The following is a 24,928-nucleotide window of genomic DNA, read 5'->3' on the forward strand; positions in this document are numbered from 1 at the left end:
AGTTTCCTAATACTTTTTGGAATTTTAATTAATTATCATTGAAATATAAATGGGACAAGGTTCTGCTTTTATTCCAGGTTTTTTTTTTTTTTTTTTTTTTTTACACAGTTTTGCTCTTGTTGCCCAGGCTTGAGTGTGATGGCGTGATCTCGGCTCACTGCAACCTCCACCACCCGGGTTCAAGCGATTCTCCTGATTCAGCCTCTGAAGTAGCTGGGATTACAGCCACTTGGTGGCGCCTGCCACTACGTCCGGCTACTTTTTTGTATTTTTAGTAGAGAGGGGGTTTCACCATGTTGGCCAGGCCGGTCTCAAACTCCTGACCTTAGGTGATCCACCCGCCTCAGCCTCCCAAAGTGCTGGGATTACAGACGTGGGCCACCACGCCCAGCCAATTCCAGGTTTTGATCTTTAATATACTTAGATCTGCTTATTCAAAAATGTTTTTCACTTCTCTGAGAAACTTCTGCCCACATCCACTTTTGTATCAGTCATTCTTCCTGGCTGCCTTTAGCAGATCATTACACAGATAAAATGCTGAAGTATAAGGGTAGGAACAAATATGGCGGATATTTACTGAAATCCAGTTATGTGCCACATGTTATGCTATAGGCTTTACAGACTTAAGATTATGACCCACTTTCCTATATCTAACTCTATTAATTATTTTTAATTGATTTTGTAGATTTTTCTATTTTTACAATGGTTAGGTTATTTTAACATAATATTAGTTTCAATTATTAGCACCTACAATGTGTTGGACATAGTGCTAACTGCTTTATATTTATACATGTTATATAACTGTCACAAGTAATTTGCAATGTATTATTTTATAAATAAGAAACAAGATTTCAGAAAAGTTAAATAATGTATTTAAGTTACATGATCATTTTTAAATTACTGAGGACAAAAGCTAGAATGTGCAAACTTTTAAAGGTTTGGATGTCTACAGAATGAATATCTATAACACTACAATTAAGTAATCACAAGAAGACATTTAGTGACTGTAGATCTACTGGTTACATGGTTATATTATTACTGTTCTTTTTTTCTTTTCTTTTCTTTTTTTTTTTCGAGACAGGGTCTGTCTCTGTTGCCCAGGTTGGAGTGCAGCGGCAAGACCTTGGCTCACTGCAACCTCCACCTCCTGGGCTCAAGCAATCCTACCACGTCAGCCTCCCCAGTAGCACAAGCCACCACACCCGCTAACTTTCGTATTTTTTACAGAGATGGAGTTTCCGCCATGTTGCCCAGACTGGTCTTGAACTCCTGAGCTCAAGTGATCTGCCTGCCTCAGCTTCCCAAAATTCTGGGATTACAGGCATGAGCCACACCTGGCCAGTTACATTACTATATAACTGAAACAAGTATAAAAATTATAGTTTTAAGAATAAAAGTAGTTTTGGGCCAGATGTGGTGGCATATACCTGTAATCCCAGCACTTTGGGAGGCTGAAGTGAGAGGATTGCCTGAGGTCAGAAGTTTGAGACCAGCCTGGCCAATATGGGGACACACCATCTCTAAAATAAATAAATTAATTAAATAAAAGTAGTTTTATCTTTAAAAGTACACAATAAAAGAACCAAATGAATTGAATTTTAAAATGATATTATTGGTAATAGTATTTAGTTTACTTACCTAATTTCTTATTTTGTTTAGGGTGAGAGGGTAATCCATATTCATCTCTTCTAATAGAGGAAACAGGGATTTCATTACCAATCTGTTTCATTTCATTCTTATGGTCCACAGTGTTAGAGCCATCAATTTTTAGAATTTCTTTAAGCATCCGTGTTCCCTTCTTTTTGAAAATGATTCACATGGAGATGGTGAGGGTGAAGAGAAGAAAGTCAACATTAGAGCTATAGAACTTACTGATCTTTCTTGGAAAGAATTCCATTGTTAAAAATTAAGACACTAACTACATTCAGATAGAAACTGAAAAAAACCCACCACCCACATTTCTGATATAGAAATGATACTTATCCTCCTGCTTAACTTTTACCCCAGTTACCTAGTAGCAATGTTTGGAAAGCAGGGGAATTGTGGTCTAAAGAGAAAAAGTATGGCTAAATTGCCCAGGGCAGCCTGGCTTCCTCACAAGATGACAATAATGATGTAACATACCAGCCTCCACGAGGGAAGTGTTTGAACACTTGCATGGGATATGTCTGCATGGTCAACAGTCGAGAAATTACCATAGTAAGAAAGTTCCTAGAAAATACGAACCATGGCAAATGATTGTGGTGATAAATGCTCTTCACTTGGAGGCTCCCCATGATGAGATGACTGTACTTCATTTTCTTTGGAGATATTCAAAGATGCTAGAAAGTTCTCAATTCCAGAGTTAGGCTAAAAGAATAAATATTTTGGGCATGAAGATGAAAGTGTAACACAAGAACACACAAAAAGCTGAGTTTTATATACAAAAATGGTCATTCAATTTCACTCAATCATCTTCCCAGGTGTTAAAGTTTGGGAAGAGAATTTGAATAAATAGTTTTTTTTTTTTTGAGACGGAGTCTCGCTCTGTCACCCAGGCTGGAGTGCAGTGGCCGGATCTCAGCTCACTGCAAGCTCCGCCTCCCAGGTTCACGCCATTCTCCTGCCTCAGCCTCCCGGGTAGCTGGGACTACAGGTGCCCGCCACCTCGCCCGGCTAGTTTTTTGTATTTTTTAGTAGAGACGGGGTTTCACCATGTTAGCCAGGATGGTCTTGATCTCCTGACCTCGTGATCCGCCCGTCTCGGCCTCCCAAAGTGCTGGGATTACAGGCTTGAGCCACCGCGCCCGGCCAAATAAATAGTTTTTTACTGTAACAATAGCATTTGGATAACCAGTCACAACCTTTTGGGTTTCTGAGACTTCTGGACTTTCATTTCTCTTTGATAGCTTAATATCATATTTGGCAGGCCCTTCCAAAGTCCACAAAAAAAGTAAGAATAAACTTTTTGTGAAATATATTTGTAGTTAACATGTATAGTGTTCTAAATGAATTGTTGCAAAAAAATTTATGTGCTATTTTCCCTTTTATATCGTAAGAAAAGGGTGCCTATAAACTTGGATGGGGAAAATTACACCTTTATCTTCATTAACCTCTAAATGAGATTTAGCATTTCCTACAACTATGAATATAGGCAACAAACCACTTACATGGTCTTCATGTTTGTATTCCCCCAAAATTCTTCTGTTAAAATCCTAACTCCTAATGGGATCATATTAGGAGGTGGGGCCTTTGGTAGGTAATTAAGTTTAGATGAGGTCTTCAGGGTGCAACACCCATGATGGTATTAGTGTCCTTATATGAGAGAAAGAGAATACAGCTCTTTCTCTCCATCATGTTAGAATATGAGAAGACGCATTATCTGCAAGCCAGAAAGGGAGACCCCACCAGACAATGGCACTTTACCAGATTCTAACTGTATTTCAATATAACTGGTTTTCTTTTAAATCTTTTTAGCATTAAAGACATTATTCTGCTAGTGCCTTGATCTTGGACTTCTCAGACTCCAGAGCTGTGAGAAATAAATGTTTATTGTTCAAATGTACCTAGTCTATGGTATTGTTATTACAGCAGCCCAAATCAACTACAAAAACCACAACACTGGTGATTCTAACTGTATATCAGTATAACTGGTTTTCTTTAAAACCGTATGTATTTTATTTTAGCACTAAAAATACTATTCTGAGAATAATAATGGCTTCGCCAAAAGTCCATGGGCTTCACCAAAGACGTCTATTGCACAAAAAGTTTATCAATCCCTTTTCCAGAAGAAAGGAAATTACAGTATAAGAGTTTCAAAAGGAGAGGGCCTTAAAAGTCAAGTAATTAAACCGTTTACTGGTATCTAAACATTTACTACCTGTTATGTGCCAAATATTTAGCTAAGACACCGTTTATAAATATATTACTATGAGATCAATTTAAAAAAAATATATATTAAAATATGATAGGCATACAGAAAAGTACACATCTAATAAATACACATGTCAAATTTTTTTAGATCAAAACTTTGTTATTCTTTCATTATAAAATGTATACATAATCCTTGTAAACAGCAGAGACTATATAAAGTAAAACATAAATGATCTCGGCTTCCCCCACACCAATCTAATTCCACAGAATTTAGCCTAAGTTTGCCATTTTGTTCCATGTACTTCAACTGTATATGTAAATATATATTTCCATATTATATATATAGGTGTGTGTGTATACACACATATAAAAGGCCATATGTCTTATATATATGGTATATATATGTGTGTATATATATAAGAACATATATATAAGACCATACACGTCTATGTGTGTGTGTATATATATAAGACCATATATATATGTCTATGTATATATATAAGACCATATATAATGTCTATGTGTGTATACATATGTGTATACACACACACACACATATCAAAGACCATATACACTGGGAGCAACTACAAGTGATTAATTTTTTTCTTTGAGACAGATTCTCACTGTTGCTCAGGCTGGAGTGCAGTGGCGCAATCTTGGCTCACTGCAACCTTCACCTCACGGGTTTATTGCAACCTTCGCCTCACGGGTTCAAGTGATTCTCCTGCCTCAGCCTCCCAAGTAACTGGGATTACAGGCACATGCCACCATGCCCGGCTGATTTTTTTGTATTTTTAGTAGAGACAAGGTTTCACCATGTTGGCCAGGCTGGTCTTGAACTCCTGACCTCAGGTGATCTGCCCACCTCCCAAAGTGCTGGGATTACAGGCGTGAACCACCACGCCCGGCCAAGAGATTGATATTTTTATCTCCACTTAAAGATGAGAAAATTGAGGCTGTGAGAGGTAAAGTGAATTGCTCAAGGCCACCTAACTATTAAATGAGACAATCAGGATTTCAGGTGCTTCTAGTTCCAAATCCGGGACTTCAGGTGCACAAACTCCCATCCAAGTGACTGTCAGCTTAACTTCAGTGACCCTCTGGCCACACATCTTATAAATTTGGTTGAAAAGGTTTAGAAATTCAGTACAATGCTACAGAGCCACAAATTGCATTAAAAAACTGGTAACCAGAAATTTGATTTTAAGGAAGCTTACCTGCTTATTGGACATTTTTTGGGACCAACACTCAGCTTTAGGACTCTTATCCTCTTCTTTAACTAGAGACAAGAAAACAGAAATTTTCATAAATGGAAGTATTTACTGCACAATTAAAACTACCAAATATTTACAATAGCAAGGCACTGTGTTAAAAACTCACGAGAATTTCAAGACACAGTCTCTGAACTTAAAGAATTTATAATAGAGATAAGGGGGAGAAGAGACACTTAGATAAGAGTAGTGAAAATGGAAAGGTGGCATCTGAATTGGGCCTCGAAGGATGGTAGGTTTCTAAAGGGCAGACTAAGAAGTTAAGTACTCTAGGCAAAGGAAATAGTGGGACAAAAGACATGGAAGCAGAAAGTTAAGGAGTAAAGTAGAGCTTAAGAGAACTAAAAAAGCAGGTTAGAGCCTTAATCTGCAAGTTACTGAAGACTATGGTATTATATTAAGTTGGTAGGCAATGGGCAGCCAATAACAGAAAGTTTTTGAGCGAGTAGTAATCTGATGAGAACTGTGCTTTAGGATGATTAAAATATGGCAATAGCCTATTGGCTAAATAGAAGAATAATACAAGACCAACTCAGGCAGCTATTTGAATAGCCCTGTTAAGGGGAAATTGGGGGATGGTAGGATAAATGAAAATAATGAATTTGAAAAATTCTAGGATTCAGCTAATGACAGGATGTGAAGATGAAGGAGATAGGAAAGGATGAATTTGAGAGATTATTTTCATAGGATTTGGTAAATGACAGAATATGAAGATGAAGAATATGAGGGGCATGAGGTAGATTCGAAGAAGCACAAAAAGCATACTTTGTAATTATTGCATAATATTCTATTATACTGGATATACTGGATTATATAGATCTAATATAACTTATTTTTACCACTTTCTATCACTAGACTGTTCATTAAGCCAGCCTGGAAAAATAAAAAGGTGGGTGGAAAGAGAAGAAGAAGGAAGGAAGGAAGGAAGGAAGGAAGGAAGGAAGGAAGGAAGGAAGGTAGGGAGGGAGGTAGGTAGGTAGATAAGGAGGGAGGGAGGGAGGGAGGGAATATTAAAAAAGAAAGACTGAGGAAAGAAGCAGGGGAAGGGGAATAGTGAGGAGGGCATGGGAGGGAGGGAATGAGATCAGAGACAGGGGAAGGAAGCACAAAGGGGAGAAGGAAGGGTGAGAGAGGAATAGAGAAGGGGAGGAAGGGGAGGAAAGGAAGGTAATGGAGGTAAGGAAGAGAGGAAAGGAAGAAAGTAATCTTACAAAACAAAGGAAAAGAAAATGTGAGCTGACATGCCTGGACACTGAACATTTGTTGAGACACACACAAAAGAAAACTAACTGAAACTCCGCGTAACTCAAATCGTTTACATACATTTATGTAAATATTAATTCGAAGAAAAATTAAAATCCATTTGAATATAACACCTTTATGCTATATTTATCATTATCAGATTACAGGGACATTAATCTGTATTTAACTTAAAGAGTAAAATAAACCAAAATAACATATAGATACTGGTATTAAAAAAGGTATAGCAGTTACCAAACTAAACCAAAGTTAAAACCACAACATTTTTTTGAAAACAGCTTTTAGAAAATGTTTAAAAGATTTTACTACCTATAATATACAGATAAATAAAGTATCATGCATATATAAAATATAATAAGTTAGACTCAGGGCTCTGCACTTGATATTTCCTCTACTGGAAAGTTCTTCAGCCAGCTTTGCACGGTTCATGCCTTCTTGAACCCTTTATTAGGGTCTCTGCTGGAATCTCATCTCCTCAGAAAGACCGTTCTTGTAAACCCAATTTAAAAGAGCACCGCTAGGCCGGGCGCGGTGGCTCAAGCCTGTAATCCCAGCACTTTGGGAGGCCGAGACGGGCGGATCACGAGGTCAGGAGATCGAGACCATCCTGGCTAACATGGTGAAACCCCATCTCTACTAAAAAATACAAAAAAACTAGCCGGGCGAGGTGGCGGGCGCCTGTAGTCCCAGCTACTCGGGAGGCTGAGGCAGGAGAATGGCGTAAACCCGGGAGGCGGAGCTTGCAGTGAGCTGAGATCCGGCCACTGCACTCCCGCCCGGGCGACATAGCGAGACTCTGTCTCAAAAAAAAAAAAAAAAAAAAAAAGCACCGCTGTCACTCTATCCTCTTAATCTGTTTTACGTTTCATCATAGCACTTATCATTACTTCAGATTATGAGATTTACTGTTTACTTGCTTATTATCGGTCTCCATCTTAGAGTGTAAACGCCATTATACTCTAAGAGGTCAGAAAATCTGTCTTCCTTTTCAGTTATATATCCTCAGCATCTAGAACAGTGCCTTGTACTCAATAAATAGTAGTTGAATAAATAAATGAGTAACAGATGAGTCATATTTTGAACATAAAGAATAATTTTCTGATATTTGGAAATACTTTGGTCAAGGGAAGAGAAATAATTACTACAGGATGAAGATTCTCATTCCTGACTGTGCCTGAACACAATAGACACTACTGAATAAATTTAAAGAGTATAAATATATAAATTATGTAAAAGAGAATATTAACAAAATATTTGCACCTATTTTAAAGAAAAGCCTGTAATATAATTTGGAGTATATAATAGGTAAGTGTTTATAAGCAGAAAAGTAACTGGATCACTCTAAGATTTATCTCAAGTAGTTAGGGAAGGGACATCAGCAAAAATGTCAGAGTAAGGACCTCCAGAAATTCTCTCCTCCATAAAAGCAACAAGAGAATGGGCATAAATTAGCAGAATTCATATTTTCAGAACCACAGAAGTTAACCAAAGGCTTGCAGCAATCTAGGGAGTGTTTATTCAAGAAAAAAGGCAGTGGGAACTTGAGTACCTGCAAGCCTTGCCCCCATGGACTGAAGTGCTTTGGAGCTCTAAATAAACCTGAAAGGCTGTCAAGGCCACAAAGACTATACATCCTAGTGCTGAGTTGGGCTTGCAGCCTTGGATTTGCTAGGCATGCGACTTACTGAGACTCTTGCTGGGGCAGCTAAGGGAGGGCTTTTGCCACCACTCCCCCAACTCCCCTAACCCCAGGCAAAACAGCTTGAGGCTCCAAAAGACATTCCTCTCTGAGGAAAGAAAACGGAAGAGTAAAGAGGACTTTTGTATCTTGGATACCAACTCAGTAAGGCTTGTGTCAGAGTCATGAGACCCCATTCCAGGCCATAGCACTCCTGGATGACATCTCTAGACATGCCCTGGGCCAGAAGGGAACCTACAGTCCTCAAGGGAAGAACCCAGTCTTGGCAGGATTTGCCACCTGTTAACTAAAGAACCCTTGGGACCGAAACAACCAGCAGCGATACCAGGTAGTACCCATGTGCCTTGGATGGGACTCTGAGACATGCTGGCTTCGTAAGAGACCCAGCACATGCCCAGCTGTGGTGGCTATGCTGAGAGAGTCCTGCTTGAGAAAAACAGAGGGAAAAGTAGAGGAGATTTTGTCTTGCATCTTAGGTACCAGCTCTGCCAAGTGGGACAGAGCACTAAGTGGGCTCTCAGGGTCCCCAATTCCAGGATGTGGTTTAGATGGCATTTCTAGACCTGCCTTGGGCCAGAGGGAACTCCACTGCCCTGAAGGGTGAGTCCCAGGCCAGGCGGCATTTATCACAAGCTGACTGAAGAGCCCTTGGGCCTTAAGAGAACATTAGCAACAGCCTAGCAGTACTCCCCATGGGCGTGTGTGGTTGGTGATGGCCACAGGGAAATACTCCTCTGCCTGCAGAAAGTGAAGGGAAGAGTGGGAAGGGTAGTATCTCAAGGTTTCAGGGCTAGCTTAGCTGCAGTACAACGCAAGGTAGATTTCTAAGGTTTTTAAATCCAGTCCCTATCTCCCGGATGGCACCTCAGGATCTACCTGGGACCTAAGGGAACACATTTCCCTAAAGGGAAGGACGAAAGCCTGGCTGGTTTCACCATCTACTGATTATAGAGCACTAGGATCTTGAGTAAATACAGGTGACAGCCAGGTATGGTGGGCTGTGGGCGAGATCCAGTACTGTGGTGGCTTCAGCTCTGACCTAGTGCAGTCCCAGTGGTGGTGGCCACAGGGGTACCTGTGTCACCCCATCCCCAAGCCCAGGTGGCTCAGAGAGAGAGAGAGAGAGACCCCACTTGTTTGGGAGACAGTAAAGGAAGAGAACAAGAGTCTGCCTGGGAATCTGGAGAATTCTTTTGAATCTTCTCCAGGACCACCAAGATGGTACCTCTGATTCTGTAAGAACCACAGAATTATTGGGCTAGGGGTGCTCCTTAATGTAGATACGGCTTAGATCACAAAATCCAAGTCATTTCAAACACTTAGAAAGTGTTCCCAAGAAGGACTGCTACAAACAAGCCCAGACTTTGAAGACTATGAGAAGTATCTAACTCTTTAATCCCCAGACACCAACGAACATCAACAAGCATCAAGACCGTCCAGCAAAAAACATAACTTCAACAAATTAAGTAAGGCACCAGGGACCAATCCTGGAGAAACAGAGATATGTGACCTTTCAGACAGAGAATTCAAAATAACTGTTTTGGTCACATGCATTGGCTCATGCCTGTAATCCCAGCACTTTGGGAAGCTGAGGTGGGAGGACTGATTGAGCCCAAGAGGTTGAGCCTGCAGTGTGACGTAATAGTATCACTGCACTCCAGCAACAGGGCAAGACCCTGCCTCAAAACAAAACAAAAAATAAAACAAACAAACAAAATCCCCAAATAGCTGTTCTGAGGAAACTCAGAGAAATTCTAGATAACATAGAGAAAGAATCAGAATTCTATCAGATAAATTTCACAAAGATATTGAAATAATTAAAAAGAATCAAGCAGAAATTCTGGAGTTGAAAAAAGCAACTGATATATTGAAGAATGTATCAGAGTCTCATAATAGCAGAACTGATTAAGCAGAAGAAAGAATTAGTGAGCTTGAACGGGTTATTTGAAAATACATAGGCCAGGCACGGTGGCTCATGCCTGTAATCCCAGCACTTTGGGAGGCCAACGTAGGTGGATCACCTGAGGTTGGGCGTTTGAGACCAGCCTGACCAACATGGAGAAACCCCGTCTCTACTAAAAATACGAAATTAGTCGGACGTGGTGGCATATGTCTGTAACCCAGCTACTCGGGAGGCTGAGGCAAGATAATTGCCTGAACCTGGGAGGCAGAGGTAGCGGTGAGCTGAGACTGCACCACTGCCCTCCAGCCTGGGCAACAAAAGTGAAACTCCATCTCAAAAATAAACAAACAACCAACCAACCAACCAACCACACACACACACAAGACAAAAAAAAAATAGAATAAGAAAGAATGAAGCACGTCTACGAGATCTAGAAAACAGCCTCAAAAGGGAAAATCTAAGAGTTATTAAGCCTTAAAGAAGGAAGAGAAAGAGGGGTAGAAAGTTTATTCAAAGAGATAATTTCACACAACTTCTCAAACCTAGAGAAAGGTATCAAAATCCAAGGACAAGAAGGTTATAGAATACTAAGCAGATTTAACCCAAAGAAGACTACCTCAAGGCATTTAATAATCAAACTCCTAAAGGTCAAAGATAAAGAAAAGATCATAAAGCAGCAAGAGAAAAGAAACAAATAACATACAATGGAACTACAATACATCTGGCAGCAGACTTTTCAGTGGAAATCTTACAGGTGAGAAGACAGTGGCTTGACGTATTTAAAGCGCTGAAAGAAAAAAATTTTTATCCTGTAATAGTATACCTGACCAAAAAAAAAAAAATCCTTCAAACATGAAGGAGAAATAAAGACTTTCTCAAACAAAAGCTGAGGAATTTCATCAACATCAGATCTGTCCTACAAGAAATGCTAGAGGGAGTACATTAATCAGAAAGCAAAAAACGTTAATGAGCAGTAAGACATTATTTGAAGGCACAAAACTCACTGGTAACAGTAAGTACACAGAAAAACATATAATATAACACTGTATGGTGTGTTATATTATTATAACTGATGAACCAATGAAAAATAATAACTGACAACTTTTCAAGGCATAGACAATATAATAAGATATAAATAGAAACAGCAAAATATTATTAAGCGGCNATAGTATACCTGACCAAAAAAAAAAAAAAAAAAAAAAAAAAATCCTTCAAACATGAAGGAGAAATAAAGACTTTCTCAAACAAAAGCTGAGGAATTTCATCAACATCAGATCTGTCCTACAAGAAATGCTAGAGGGAGTACATTAATCAGAAAGCAAAAAACGTTAATGAGCAGTAAGACATTATTTGAAGGCACAAAACTCACTGGTAACAGTAAGTACACAGAAAACATATAATATAACACTGTATGGTGTGTTATATTATTATAACTGATGAACCAATGAAAATAATAACTGACAACTTTTCAAGGCATAGACAATATAATAAGATATAAATAGAAACAGCAAAATATTATTAAGCGGCAGGATGAAGTTAAATTATAGATTTTTTATTAGTTTTCTTTTTGTTTGTTTATGCAAGCAGTGTTAAGTGTTAAGTTGTTAAAAATAATGGGTTATAAAAAAATGGGTTATAAGAGTATTTGCAAGACTCATAACTTCAAATCAAAAAACATAAACAGATACACAAAAAATAAAAAGCAAGAAATTATATCACACGACCAGCAAAAATCACCTTCATTAAAATGAAGTCAGGAAAGGAGGAAGAGAAGACCGAAAAACAACCAGAAAACAAATAACAAAGTGGCAGGAGGAAGTCCTCACTTGTCAATAGTAACACTGAATGTCAATGAACTAAACTCTCTAATCAAAAGACACACAGTGGCTGAATGGATAAAAAAAAAGAAGACCCAATGATCTGTTGCCTAACAGAAACACACGTGACCTACAAAGACACATGTAGACAAATAAAGGGATGGAAAAAGTTATCCAATGTCAATGGAAACCAAAATGGAGCAGGGGTTAGCTATACTTATATATTAGACAAAATGCATTTCAAGACAGAAACAGTAAGACACAAGGAAGATCATTATATTATGATAAAGTGGTCAATTCAGCAAGAGGATACAACATCTGTATAAAAACAATTGTATAAAAACAATTGTAAAAAAATATATATCCAACACTGGAGCACCTAGGTATATAGAGCAAATATTATTGGCACTAAAGAAAGAGATAAATCCAAATATAGTAATAGCTGGAGACATCAACATTCCACTTTCAGCATTGTACAGATCTTCCAGATGGGAAATAAATAGTACTTGGAAAAACCTGAAGACTCCACTAAAAAACTATCAGAACTGATAAATTCAGTAAAGTTTCAGGATGCAAAATCAACATACAAAAATCAGTAGCATTTTATATGTCAACGGGAAACAATCTGAAAACGATATCAAGAAAGTAATTCCATTTACAATAGCTACAGATAAAACTAATTACGTAGGAATTAACCAAAGAAGTACAGGTTCTCTACAATGAAAACTATAAAACATTGATGCAAGAAATTGAAGACGACACAAAAGAAGAGAAAGACATTCCAAGGTTCACAGACTGGAAGAATCAATATTGTTAAAATGTCCTATTACTCAAAGGGTTCTATAGATTCAATGCAATACCAGTCAAAATACAAATGACGTTCTTTACATAAATAGAAAAAACAATCCTAAAATTTACATGGAACCACAAAAACCCCAGAATAGCCAAAGGTATTCTGAGCAAAAAGAACAAAAATGGAAGAATCACATTACCTGACTTCAAATCCTACTACAGAACTATGGTAATGAAAATGACATGGCACTGACATAAAAACAAACACACAGACCAGTAGAACAGAACAGTGAACCCAGAAATAAATCCACACATCTCATTTTTGACAAACGCACCAAGAACATACATTGGGGAAAGAATAGTCTCCTCAATAAACGGTGCTGGGAAAACTGTATATCCATGTGCAGAAAAATGAAACTAGGCCTCCATCTCTTGCTATATACAAAAATCAAACTGGATTAAAGACTTAAGTCTAAGTCTAAAGTATGACACTACTAACAGAAAACATTGGGGAAGCTCCGACACTGGACTGGGCAAAGATTTCTTGAGTACTAGTCCCCCACAAGCACAGACAACCAAAGCAAAAATAAACAAATAGGATCACATCAAGTTAAAAAACTTCTACACAGCAAAGGAAATAATCAACAACATGAAGAGACAATACACAGAATGGGAAAAAATATCTGCAAACTATCTATCTCAGATGAATAATAACCAGAATATATAAGGAGCTCAAACAACTCTCTAGGAAAAAAATCTAATAATCTAATTAAAAAACGAGCAAAAGCTTCAAACAGATTTTTCTCAAAACAAGAGGCATAAATGGCAAACAGGTATATGAAAAGGTGCTCAGCTGGGTGCGGTGGCTCACGCCTGTAATCCCAGCACTTTGGGAGGCCGAGGCACATGGATCACGAGGTCAAGAGTTCGAGACCAGCTGGCTAAGATGATGAAACCCTGTCTCTACTAAAAATACAAAAATTAGCCAAGGGTGGTGGCACACGCCTGTAATCCCAGCTAGTCGGGACGCTGAGGCAGGAGAATTGCTTGAAACAGTGAGGCGAAGGTTGCAGCGAGCTGAGATCGCACCATTGCACTCCAGCCTGGGCAACGAGAGCAAAACTCCGTCTTAAAAAAAAAAAAAGAAAAAAAGAAAAGGTTCTCAACATCATTGATCATCAAAGAAATGCAAATCAAAACTATAATGAGATATCATGTCACGGCAGATAAAATGGCTTTTATCCAAAAGACAGGAAGTAAGAAATGCTGGCGAGGATGTGGAGAAAAAGGTGCTGCTATACACTGTTGGTGGGGAGGTAAATTAGTACAAACACTGGCGAACAATTTGGAGGTTTTGTAAAAAACTAAAAATAGAGCTACCAAATAATTCAGCAATCTCACTGTTGGGTATATACCCCAAAGAAAGGAAATCAGTATACTGCAGAGATTATCTCCACTTTCATGTTTGTTGCAGCACTGTTCACAATAGCCAAGATTTGGAAACAACTTAAGTGTCCATCAACAGATGAATAAAGAACATGTGGTACATATACATAATGGAGTACTATTTGACCATAAAAAAGAATGAGATCCTGTCATTTGCAACAACCTGGATCAAACTGAAGATCACATGTTAGGTGAAATAAGCCAGGCACAGAAAGACAAATTACACATGCTCTCATTTATTTGTGGGAGCTAAAAGTTAAAAACGATTGAACTCATGAAGATAGAGAGTAGAAGGATGGTTACTAGAGGCTGGGAAGAGTAGTGGGGTGGGGAGAATGGGGATAGTTAGCAGGTACAAAAAATAGATGAATTAGACCTAGTATTTGCTAGCATAATGGGGTGACTATAATCAAAATAATTATATCTTTTTAAATAAATAAGAAAACATAATTATATTGTTTCTGACATAAAAGATAAATGCTTATGATGAATACCCTATTTACCCTGATGTGACCATTATGCATTGCATGCCTGTATCAAAATATCTCATGTAACCCATAAATATATACACCTACCATATATCCACAAAAATTAAAAATAAAAGATAAAAAAACAAAAGGCAAGGATGCATGTTCTCACCACTTCTATTCAGCACTGCACTAGTTGTTGCAAACACAGCAATTAGGCAAGAAAAGAAATAAAAGGCATTGAGATTATATAGGAAAAAGTAAAACTTTCTCTATTTGCAGAAGCCACAAAAAATTAGGGCTAATGAACAGTTCAGGAAAGTGTCCAGATCAATACACAAAAATCAGTTTTATGTCTATAACAGCAATGAACAATCAAAAAATAAAATTAACAACCCAGTTCCATTGAAAAAAGTATGAAAAAGAGTAAAATATTTAGGAATAAATGTAACAAAAAAGTGTAAGACTTGTATAACTGAAAACTACAAGACATCACGGAAAGAAATTAAAGACCTAAATAAATGGAAAGACATCTTGTGTTCATGGACAGGACGACTTAATACTGTTAAGATGACAATACTACCCAAAGTAACCTACAGATTTAATGCAATCCCTATGAAAATTCCATCTGCCATTTTTGCAGAAATAAGCAAGATGATCATAAATTCATATGGAAATGCAAGAGACCCAGAATAGAGAAAACGATCCTGAAAAAGAAAAACAAAGAGGGCTCAAACTTCCTGATTTCAAAACTTACAACAAAGCTACAGTAATCAAGACTGTGTATTTCACATAAGGACAGGCGTATACATTAGTGGAATGGAATTGAGAGTCCAGAAATGGACCCACACATCTAAAGTCAACTACTTCTTAAAAATGAGATGGTGTCTTACTGTTTCCCAGGCTGGACTCAAATTCCTGGGTTCAAGCAATCCTCCTGCTTCAGACTCCTGGGCAGCTGGTACTACAGATGCATGCCTGGCTCTATAATCAAATAATTTCTGACAAGGGTGCCAAGACTATTCAATGGGGTGTCAAGAAAACTCAATGGGTAAAGAGTAGTCTTTTTAACAAACAATGTTTGGATAAATGGATATCTGTACACAGAAGAATGAATATGAACTTCTATATCATATCATGTATAAACTTTTACTCAAAATGGAGAGAGACCCAAATCTAAGAGCTAAAACAACAAAATTCTTACAAGAAAACACACTGTAACTCTTTGTGACTTTGGATTAGGGAATGGTTTCTCAGATGTGACACCTAAGGTACAAGCAACCAAAGACAAAGCAGAAAAAACACACAAATTGGACTTCATCAAAATTTAAAACTTTTGTGTTTCAAGAGAGTATAAAGAAAGTTAACAGAAAACCCACAGAATGGGAGAAATTTGCAAATCACATATCCAAGAAGCATGTAATATCTAGCACATATAAAGAACTCTTACAAACCAAGAAAAAAGATAAAAAATCCAATTCAAAAATGAACCAAGGATTTGAATTGACATTTCTCCAAAGATGATATACGGTTAGTAAGTGAGCATGTTGAGCACATGAAAAGATGCTCAACATTATTAGTTATTAATAAATTACAAATGAAAATCACAAGGACATTCCACCTCACACCTAGTAGGATGACTATCATCAAAGAGAGGGACAATAACAACTGTTGTGAAGGATGTGAAGAAATTGGACCTTCACACATCGCTGGTACAAAGGTAAAATGGTAATATCCAATTTGGTAGTTCTGCAAAAAGCTGAACTTAAGAGTTACCACCATACAACTCAGTAATTTCACTCATATGCATATACCCAAGAGAACTGAAAACATATGTTTACACAAAAACTTTTCCACAGATATTCATAGCAGCATTATTCACTATAGCCCCAATGTGGAAACAACCTCCATGTCTACAAATGGATGAACAGATAGACAAAACGTAACATTCATACAATGGAATATTATTCAGCCATAACAAAGGATGAAGTACTGATACAGCTGTCCCTCCGTATCTGTGGAAGATTGCTTCCAGGACCTCCTGTGGCTATCAAAATCCACATATGCTCAAGTCCCTTATAGAAAATAGTGTAGTATTTGCATATAATCTACACACGTACTCTTTATATATTAAATAATCTCTAGATTACTTATAATGTTTGATACAAGGTAAATGCTGTGTAAATAGTTGTCATACTGTGTTGTTTAGGGGAATAATAAGATTAAAAAGTGTGCACATGATCAGAGCAGACACAATCATCCTTTTTTTTTTTTTTTGAGAAGGGGTCTCACTCTGTCACCCAGGCTGGAGTATAGTGTCCGATCTTAGCTCACTGCAACCTCTACCCCCCACCCGGGCTCAAGCAGCCCTTCCACCTCAGCCTCCTGAATAGCAGGGACTACAGGTGCATGCCACCACACCTGGCTAATTTTTGTATTTCTGGTAGAGATAGGGTTTTGCCATGTTTTCCAGGCTGGTCTTGAACTCCTGGGCTCAAGTGATCTGCCTGCCTTGGCCTCCCAAAGCGCTGGGATTACAAGCATGAGCCACCGCACCCTGTCTTTTCTGAATGTTTTTGATCCTCAGTTGGTTGAATCCATGGATGTGGAATCCATGGGTACGGAGGGCCAACTGTACATGCTACAACATAGATAAATCTTGAAAATACACAAGTGAAAGAAGTCAGTCATAAAAGTTCATATATTTTCTGATTCCATTTATATGAAGTGTCTAGAACAGGCAAATCAATAGAGGCAGAAAGTAAACTATGGGTTGCCAGGGCCTGGAGGAGTGACTGCTAATAGGTATGGTGCTTCTTTTTCAGGTGACAAAAGTTTTCTAAATTTAGATGGTGGTGTTGGTTATACAATTTTGTGAAAATACAAAAAACCACTTACTGAATACTTTAAAAGAATGAATTTACTTTATGGTATGTGAATTATATCTTAATAAAATTGTTTATTTTTTTAAAAAAGAAGCAGATAGCACACACAAGTACACCTTTCTAATTTAAAACTTACATTTTCTGTGAGGATCATGTTTTCTTTGCTGATATTTAACACTGTTGTCATTAAAGCCAGATTTATGATGTTGGTTTACTTGGCTTATTTCTTGAGGTAGAACTGCACCCTGAAAATTAAAATTCTTATAAATTAAACAAAATATAATATTATAACTACTATATTATCTTCAACTTTTAATAATTACATTTTTATAAATTATATAGTTCCTTAGAAAAAAACTTAAGTAATATAGAAAAGTATACAGACTTTTAAAGCCACTTGAACTCTACCACCAGACTCATTAACATAATGATGATCACTCTAGATATTTTTTCTATGCATTTGTTTGCAAGATATAAAGAAAACAATCATTTTATAAAAATGCTACTTTTAAAATTTGAGACAGATTCTTGCTCTGTTACCAAGGCTGGAGTGCAGTGGCACAATCTTGGCTCACTGCAACCTCTGCCTCCCAGGTTCATGTGATTCTCATGGCTCAGCCTTCTGAGTACTGAGTACCTGGGACTACAGGTGAGTACAACCATGCCTGGCTAGTTTTTGTAGTTTTAGTAGAGATGGGGTTTCACCATGTTGGTCAGGGTGGTCTCAAACTCCTGGCCTTAAGCAATTCTCCCAACTTGGCCTCCCAAAGTGCTGGGACTACTGGCCTGAGCCACTGCACCCAGACAAAAATGCTCCTTTCAATAAAAGAATTAAATCTAATTTTGCTTGATGTTAACAAATGCAGAAACCAAACAAAATACTAAACTTTAGGTAAATGTTTCTTCACAAGAGAAATATCAGTCTCTAAAGATCCCCCTAGATTTGCTTCAAAATAATCCCATCCAATGGGTAGGTAGAGGTGGGAAATGAGTAGGGGTTATAGAAGAAATAGTACTGGACTAGAACATGGTAGGGAATGAGTACTGGTGGGTTCATTCATTCTATTTACTTGACATCATTATGGTTAAACTTTTCCATTAAAAATTTTTAAAAAGTTATCATTTCTGGCTCTATCTTATGAAAATTGAGGATGTTAGCCCACTTACATTCCCTTCCATGTTAATTTTATTAATCTCATGTTTTATTGGGATTAATAACAATCCCAATACCTGATTTTTATTAATATTTATATTGTCAAGGTTTTTAAATGATGGAAGACTTCACTACTAGATAGCCAGACTGATTATAGAGTTACAGTAATTGAGACAGTTCATAAACAGACAGAATTAGCAAAATGGCATAAGTTTCATATGAAGATTCTATCAGATCCTTTCATTTTTGCATAGGAAGAGAAAGCCTGAATGCAAAAAGAGACAGACAATTTCCCACAGTTGAAGCAGCAAGAAGCAAAAGTGGAGGCTAGAGAAGGTCAATACAAATGAATTATTTCACAGTTTTGCTTTTGGTAGGCCCTATTTACTTTCTTCTCAGCACAGACAAATGGACACTGGGTATGGAGACACAACACGTCCTCGCTGGTAGTGGGCATGCTCCAAAATAGTTGTGATATGCATAGGAGTACCACGGAAGATCTAATGAGGTCACATGCACAGAAACACTCAAGGCTCTTCAGTTTTTAAAAAATATATATTTTATTTTTTTTGTAGAGACAGGGATCTTATTATGTTGTCCAGGCTGGTGTCAAACTCCTGGGCTTAAGTGTTCCTACTGCCTTGGCCTCCCAAAGTGCTGGGATTACACGCATGAACCACCATGCCCAGCCCAAGGCTCTTCAGTTTTATTTTTTGTTTTTGAGACAGGGTATTTGCTCTGTCACTCAGGCTGCAGTGCAGTGGCGTGGTCTTGGCTCACTGCAACCTTCGACTTCTGGGCTCAAGCAATCTTCCTGCCTCAGTCTCCTGAGTAGCTGGAGCTATGGGCATGTGCCACCATGCCTGGCTAATTTTCGTATTGTTTCGTAGAGATGGGATTTTGCCATGTTGCCCAGGTTGGTCTTGATCTCCTGGGCTCCACGGACCCAACCACGTTGGCCTTCCAAAGTGCTGGGATTACAGGTGTGAGCCACTGCAACTGGCCAGCTCTTCAGTTATTAAGAGTCAAAATGGCACGAGATTTCTATCATCATGGCACAATGGCTGGTGGGACTTTGGCCTACAGCAGTACATTATGGGTGATTTTGACTCTAAGGAGAGGAATTAGAACATTACGCTAGAACAAGTATTGTCTGAGTGTCTATTATGTGCCAGGTATAGTAAATGAACTGTGTACCCATTATTTTAATATCATTATAGTAATGCTACTATCATAATAATGCTGTTATTATTTTGATTTTATTTTATAAACAAGTATAAATGAGGCTCAAACTGATAAGGCAATTTATCACAGATCTATGTAACGGGAGAGCTGACATTTGAGCTCTAACTCCAAAATCCATGTTCACAGTACTACTTCAGAGAGAAGATAAGCCATATGTTTAATCAGAAAGCAAATATTTGGGTATAGTTCTTTAGGGTGTTCTGTTTGATATCTATATAAAGGTATTTGTACACATTGCCATGTTTTGCCAATCAAAGCTTGAATATTTTTTATCACAGTGAGTTCTCTTGAATTTGCTCATCAGGTTAGGCTGCTTATTAATGTATATGTGTTATATTTTGGCTCTCATAATTCTTAGGACATTTAAGAGATAAAACATGAGAGTGTTCAGCTGAAATAAACAATGAAATAGCACCCAGTAAGACGGGTTGCATGCAGGAGATAATGAGAAAATATAACATCAAATGATTCTCAAGGAAATAACCGATTTTGACTGAGACCTAGAGGGTTATTTGTAGTGAGAGAAAAAATGGGCATTCTAAGTGGAAGGAACAGAAAGAACACATAACCCCAAAAGGGAATCATCTGTGGGAAAGCGAAAGTAAAGAGACCAGTTTGACAAGAACAGACTATTATGTCCAAATGGTTGGATATACATCATATAATTAGGTGGGGTTAGATGATAGAAGGCCTTAGACATTAGTTTGAGGAGTTGAGGCAGCATTCCAACCCTGGAGCTGTAGATATTCTAGAGTACGACAGCAATACTATTTTGTGGCTAGAAAATACCTTAGAGGTCATCTAAGTGAACTTCATTGTATACATGAGGACACAGAAGCCTAGGGAAATAAGCCTCTCTCTGAGGAGATAAGAGTATTCCAGACAAATTCAAAGGCCCTGTTGTGGGTATCATCCCTGGCATACTCAAGGAAGAGGAAGAAGACCATTATGGCTGTAGCAAAAAGGTGACTTATAGAAAATGTGATTAGAGAGGTGACACATCAGTATTGTATGGGACATTCCAGGCCATTATATAAAAACAATGGCTTTTACTCACTGAAATGGGGAATCAGTGGAGGGTTTTGAGCTGCAGAAGGACATGATCTCTGATTTATATTTTAATATCATCACTCTGCCCGCTATCTTGAGAACAGACTGTAGAGGAGCCAGGATGGAAACAGATTACTAGACTACTGCAACCATCAAGGTGAGAGTTGGTATGAATTTGGAGTAGGGTAGTAGGAGCCTGTGAGAAATGGTCCAATTCTAGACATATTTGGAAGAGACTTACAGATGATAGTGAATTGGATATGAGGGTAAAAGAGAAAGGAAGGAGTAAAGGATGTGGCTCTTAAGGTCTGAGTGAAAGGAGGGAGTGGCTATTAACTGAGATGGGAATGACATCAGGTAACCTAAGTTTGTGAGGGAAGAACGAGAGTTCAATTTTGGATATGGTAGGTTTGAGATGTATATTAAGTATCCAAGTGGAGACACAGAGTTGGACATATGAGTGGTGATGAAGGGTTGAACATTGAATCTAAAGATCATAAAGGACTTCCAAGCTGGAGAGAGAAGTTTGGGAGTCATGATGTATGCATTTTTGTAGGTATATGTTTGTGTGTGTATCTATTTCTATCTTATCTAAATCTATTTTTTCTCTATCATCTATCTCTCTGTAATTATCTATCAATCCATCCATCCACCCATCCATCCATCCATCCATCCATCCATCCATCTATCTATCTAAGGAAATGGGTATAGATAGAGAAAAAGTCCAATAATTTAGCCCTAGAGGATTCCATCTTGAAAGAGCCTGAGAGATTAGGTAAAACTGACAAAGAAGACTGAGAAACAACAGGCAATGAGACAGGAAGAAAAACAGGGAAGGGTGGTATTCCAATGACAAGTGAATAATGGATGACAAAGAGAACAGAGGGATCAACTGTATGAAATGCTGCTGATGGGCCAATTCAGATGGAAATTCAGACTTGATCACATGGTTTTGCACACGAAGGTCCTTGGGAACCTTGAAAGGGCAGTTTTAGTAAAGTGATGGGAATGAAAGACTGATTAGAATGGGTTTAAGAGGGAAAGGGAGAGAGAGGCACCAGTATAGACAATTTTTTCAAGGAGTTTTGTTCTAAAAGGAAGCACTACTCTAAGAACCTTCTTGCCTTTATCTATTTGTTCAACTTTTTAATTAACTCTTGCTCTTCCAATCTTTTACTGAGGACTGTTCCTCCAAATTCAACAACAGTTTTCTTTTCATTTTTTGCCTTACTGCTTGACTAATGACTTTGACTGTTACCTCTCTGCTAAGTATTACTAATCTATATCTCTCATTTGAACCTCAGTCAAGATTTAATCCAGTATCTGCAAATTTCTAGAACCGATATTATAGCTGGATACTCCACCATCACCTCAACCTCAAGGTGTCCCATCTTAGACAAGGCAGCATGAAAGAAGAAGAAAAATTTTTTTTAAGTAAAAAAAAGAAAAAAAGAAAAGTCCCAGATTTGGCCTCACCTAAAGTCACTTCTCTTACCCTTATTTCTACCACCACCATTCCTCAGGCATATAATCTAAAATGCTTAAGAGTCAAAAATTTTTGCTTTCTAACATGATTTTTACAATGATATTATAAATCATTCTATCATTCTACTCCTCAGTTCCTGCAACTGGACTTTAGATTGTCATTCTTGGCCTAAATTAACTTTCTAACTACGATTCTCGTTTCCTATCTTTTTCGCATATAGTCCTTCTTACATACTGCTGACTGATGAATCTTTCTTAAAGACCCTTTCATCTTTTTTGACCCCAAGGCAAAATTGGGCAAAATATCTCTTGGGTTTGAACCCAGTTTACACCCTGAAGCAGTGTGGTGCAGTAAGTACAGTACCGGACTCGGAATCAGGAAATTAGGTTTTGTGATTCAAATAGTTTAAAACAAAATAATTTATGGATAACCTAAAGAAAGCTTATAATAGCATATTGGCTAAGGAGACCTATGTATCTTGTCACCCTAATATTTTTCTTTACTCTTTAGACTAAGTTATGACATATGCACTAATTTTTTATGTTTATTTTACTATTTATATTTATTTTGCCATTTATACTTCCTTTGTAATTTTCTCTTTTATCTCTGATAATGCCACCATTACTGCAGGATACTAGAATAAATGAGGGTCTGAAGGTACAGGCTACTGGTTTATAAACTTCAACATTCCTTTTTTTTTTTTTCTGAGATGGAGTCTTGCTCTGTCATCCAGGCTGGAGTGGAGTGGCACAATCTCGACTCATTGCAACTTCCACCTCCTGGGTTCAAGTGATTCTCTTGCCTCAGCCTTCCGAGTAGCTGGGACTACATGTGTGTGCCACCACACCTGACTGATTTTTTGTATTTTTAGTAGAGATGGGGTTTCACCATGTTGGTCAGGCTGGTTTTGAACTCCTGACCTCAAGTAATCCTCTGGCCTTGGCCTCCCAAAGTGCTGGGATTACAGGCGTGAGCCACTACGCCTCACCGAACATTCCTTTTTGATCTAAGCTGAGAAGATAGGTAACCAGCAAAACATGTAGTAGGAATTTATTCCTTTCCTCTTCCTTTCTTTGTCTGAGTCTCTACTCTGTTAGCAGCACTTTTTTCCTCTTCTTAATCTCTACCAAGGAATGCTTATTTGTTCATTCATATTTAAGATAACCAACTACCAGCATAAAGTGACATGTTCAAGTGGAAAAAAATAAGTTGTTAAAAGCGGTAAGGGCCTTTGTTAAATTTAAAATATAGTTACTATGACTTTGTAAATAACTAAAAAAACCTAAAGCTGATTTAAAACAAGAATTATCTATACTCTCAACTCATTGGTCCAGAAACGTTTACAGGTCTGAAAATAATTATGAAAATTCATAATCACATGGAACCAGAAAAGAGCCCAATAGCCAAGGCAATCTTAAGGAAAAAGAACAATGTTGGAGACATCACATTACCTGACTTCATGTTATACTGTAAGTTTATATTACCATGTATCTGCCATGTAACAAAAGTAGCATGGTACTGATATAAAAACAGACACATAGACCAATGGAACACAATAGAGAACACAGAAATAAAATGGCACACTTACAACCCCCTGATTTTTGACAAAGTCAACGAAAACAAGCAATGGGGTGATAACTCCCTATACATGATGCTGGGATAGCTGGCTAGCCATATGCAGAAGAATGAAACTGGACCCTTACCTTTCAGCATATACAAAAATCAACTCAAGATAGATTAAAGACTTACAACATAAGACCTCAAACTGTAAGAATCCTAGAAGAAAACCCAGGAAATACCACTTGGAGTATAAGCCTTGAGAAAGAATGCATGACTAAGTCCTCAAAAGCAATCACAACAAAAACAAAAATTTACAATGGGACCTAATTAAACTAGAGTTTCTGCTCACAAAAAAAACTATCAACAGAGTAAACACACAACTACAGAATGGGAGAAAATATTCGCATACTGTGCATCTGACAAAGGTCTAATATCAAGAATCTATAAGGAACTTAATTCAACAAGCAAAAAACAAATAATGCCATTTAAAAATGGGCACAAGATGCTTGCTTCAGCAGCACATATACTAAAATTGGAATGGTACAGAGAAGATTAGCAAAATCTTAAGAAAATTTATATTTTAATTAAAAAATTAATTTTTTAAAAAATGGGGAAAAGACATGAATAGACGCTTTGCAAAAGACATATAAGTGGCCAAGAAAAACATGAAAAAAATGTTCAACATCACTAATCATCAGAGAAATGCAAATCAAAACTGCAAGATGATACCATCTCACACCAGTCAGAATGGCTGTCAAAAAATAACAGATGCTGGTGAGGTTGTAGAAAAGGGAATGCTTATAAACTCTTGGTGGGAATGTAAATTAGTTCAGCCACTGTAGAAAGTAGTTTGGAGGCCGGGCGCGGTGGCTCAAGCCTGTAATCCCAGCACTTTGGGAGGCCGAGACGGGCGGATCACGAGGTCAGGAGATCAAGCCCATCCTGGCTAGCATGGTGAAACCCCGTCTCTACTAAAAATACAAAAAACTAGCCGGGCGACCTGGCGGGCGCCTGTAGTCCCAGCTACTCGGGAGGCTGAGGC

The 24,928-nt window shown here is 37.9% G+C and overlaps 1 protein-coding gene across 1 annotated transcript in view; it reads right to left on the bottom strand.

Moving 5' to 3' along the window:
* Positions 1-24,928, bottom strand: part of XRN1 (5'-3' exoribonuclease 1) — a 125,293-nt gene that overhangs the window by 22,040 nt on the left and 78,325 nt on the right. Inside the window, 4 exon segments of the mRNA XM_017882269.1 lie at positions 1,639-1,795; positions 2,227-2,349; positions 5,070-5,131; positions 17,529-17,637. Of these exon segments, the coding sequence (XP_017737758.1) occupies positions 1,639-1,795; positions 2,227-2,349; positions 5,070-5,131; positions 17,529-17,637 (451 nt within the window).

This window comes from Rhinopithecus bieti, unplaced genomic scaffold (assembly GCF_001698545.2).
Source record: "Rhinopithecus bieti isolate Rb0 unplaced genomic scaffold, ASM169854v2 scaffold_12642, whole genome shotgun sequence".
In the NCBI taxonomy this organism is placed as follows: domain Eukaryota; kingdom Metazoa; phylum Chordata; class Mammalia; order Primates; family Cercopithecidae; genus Rhinopithecus; species Rhinopithecus bieti.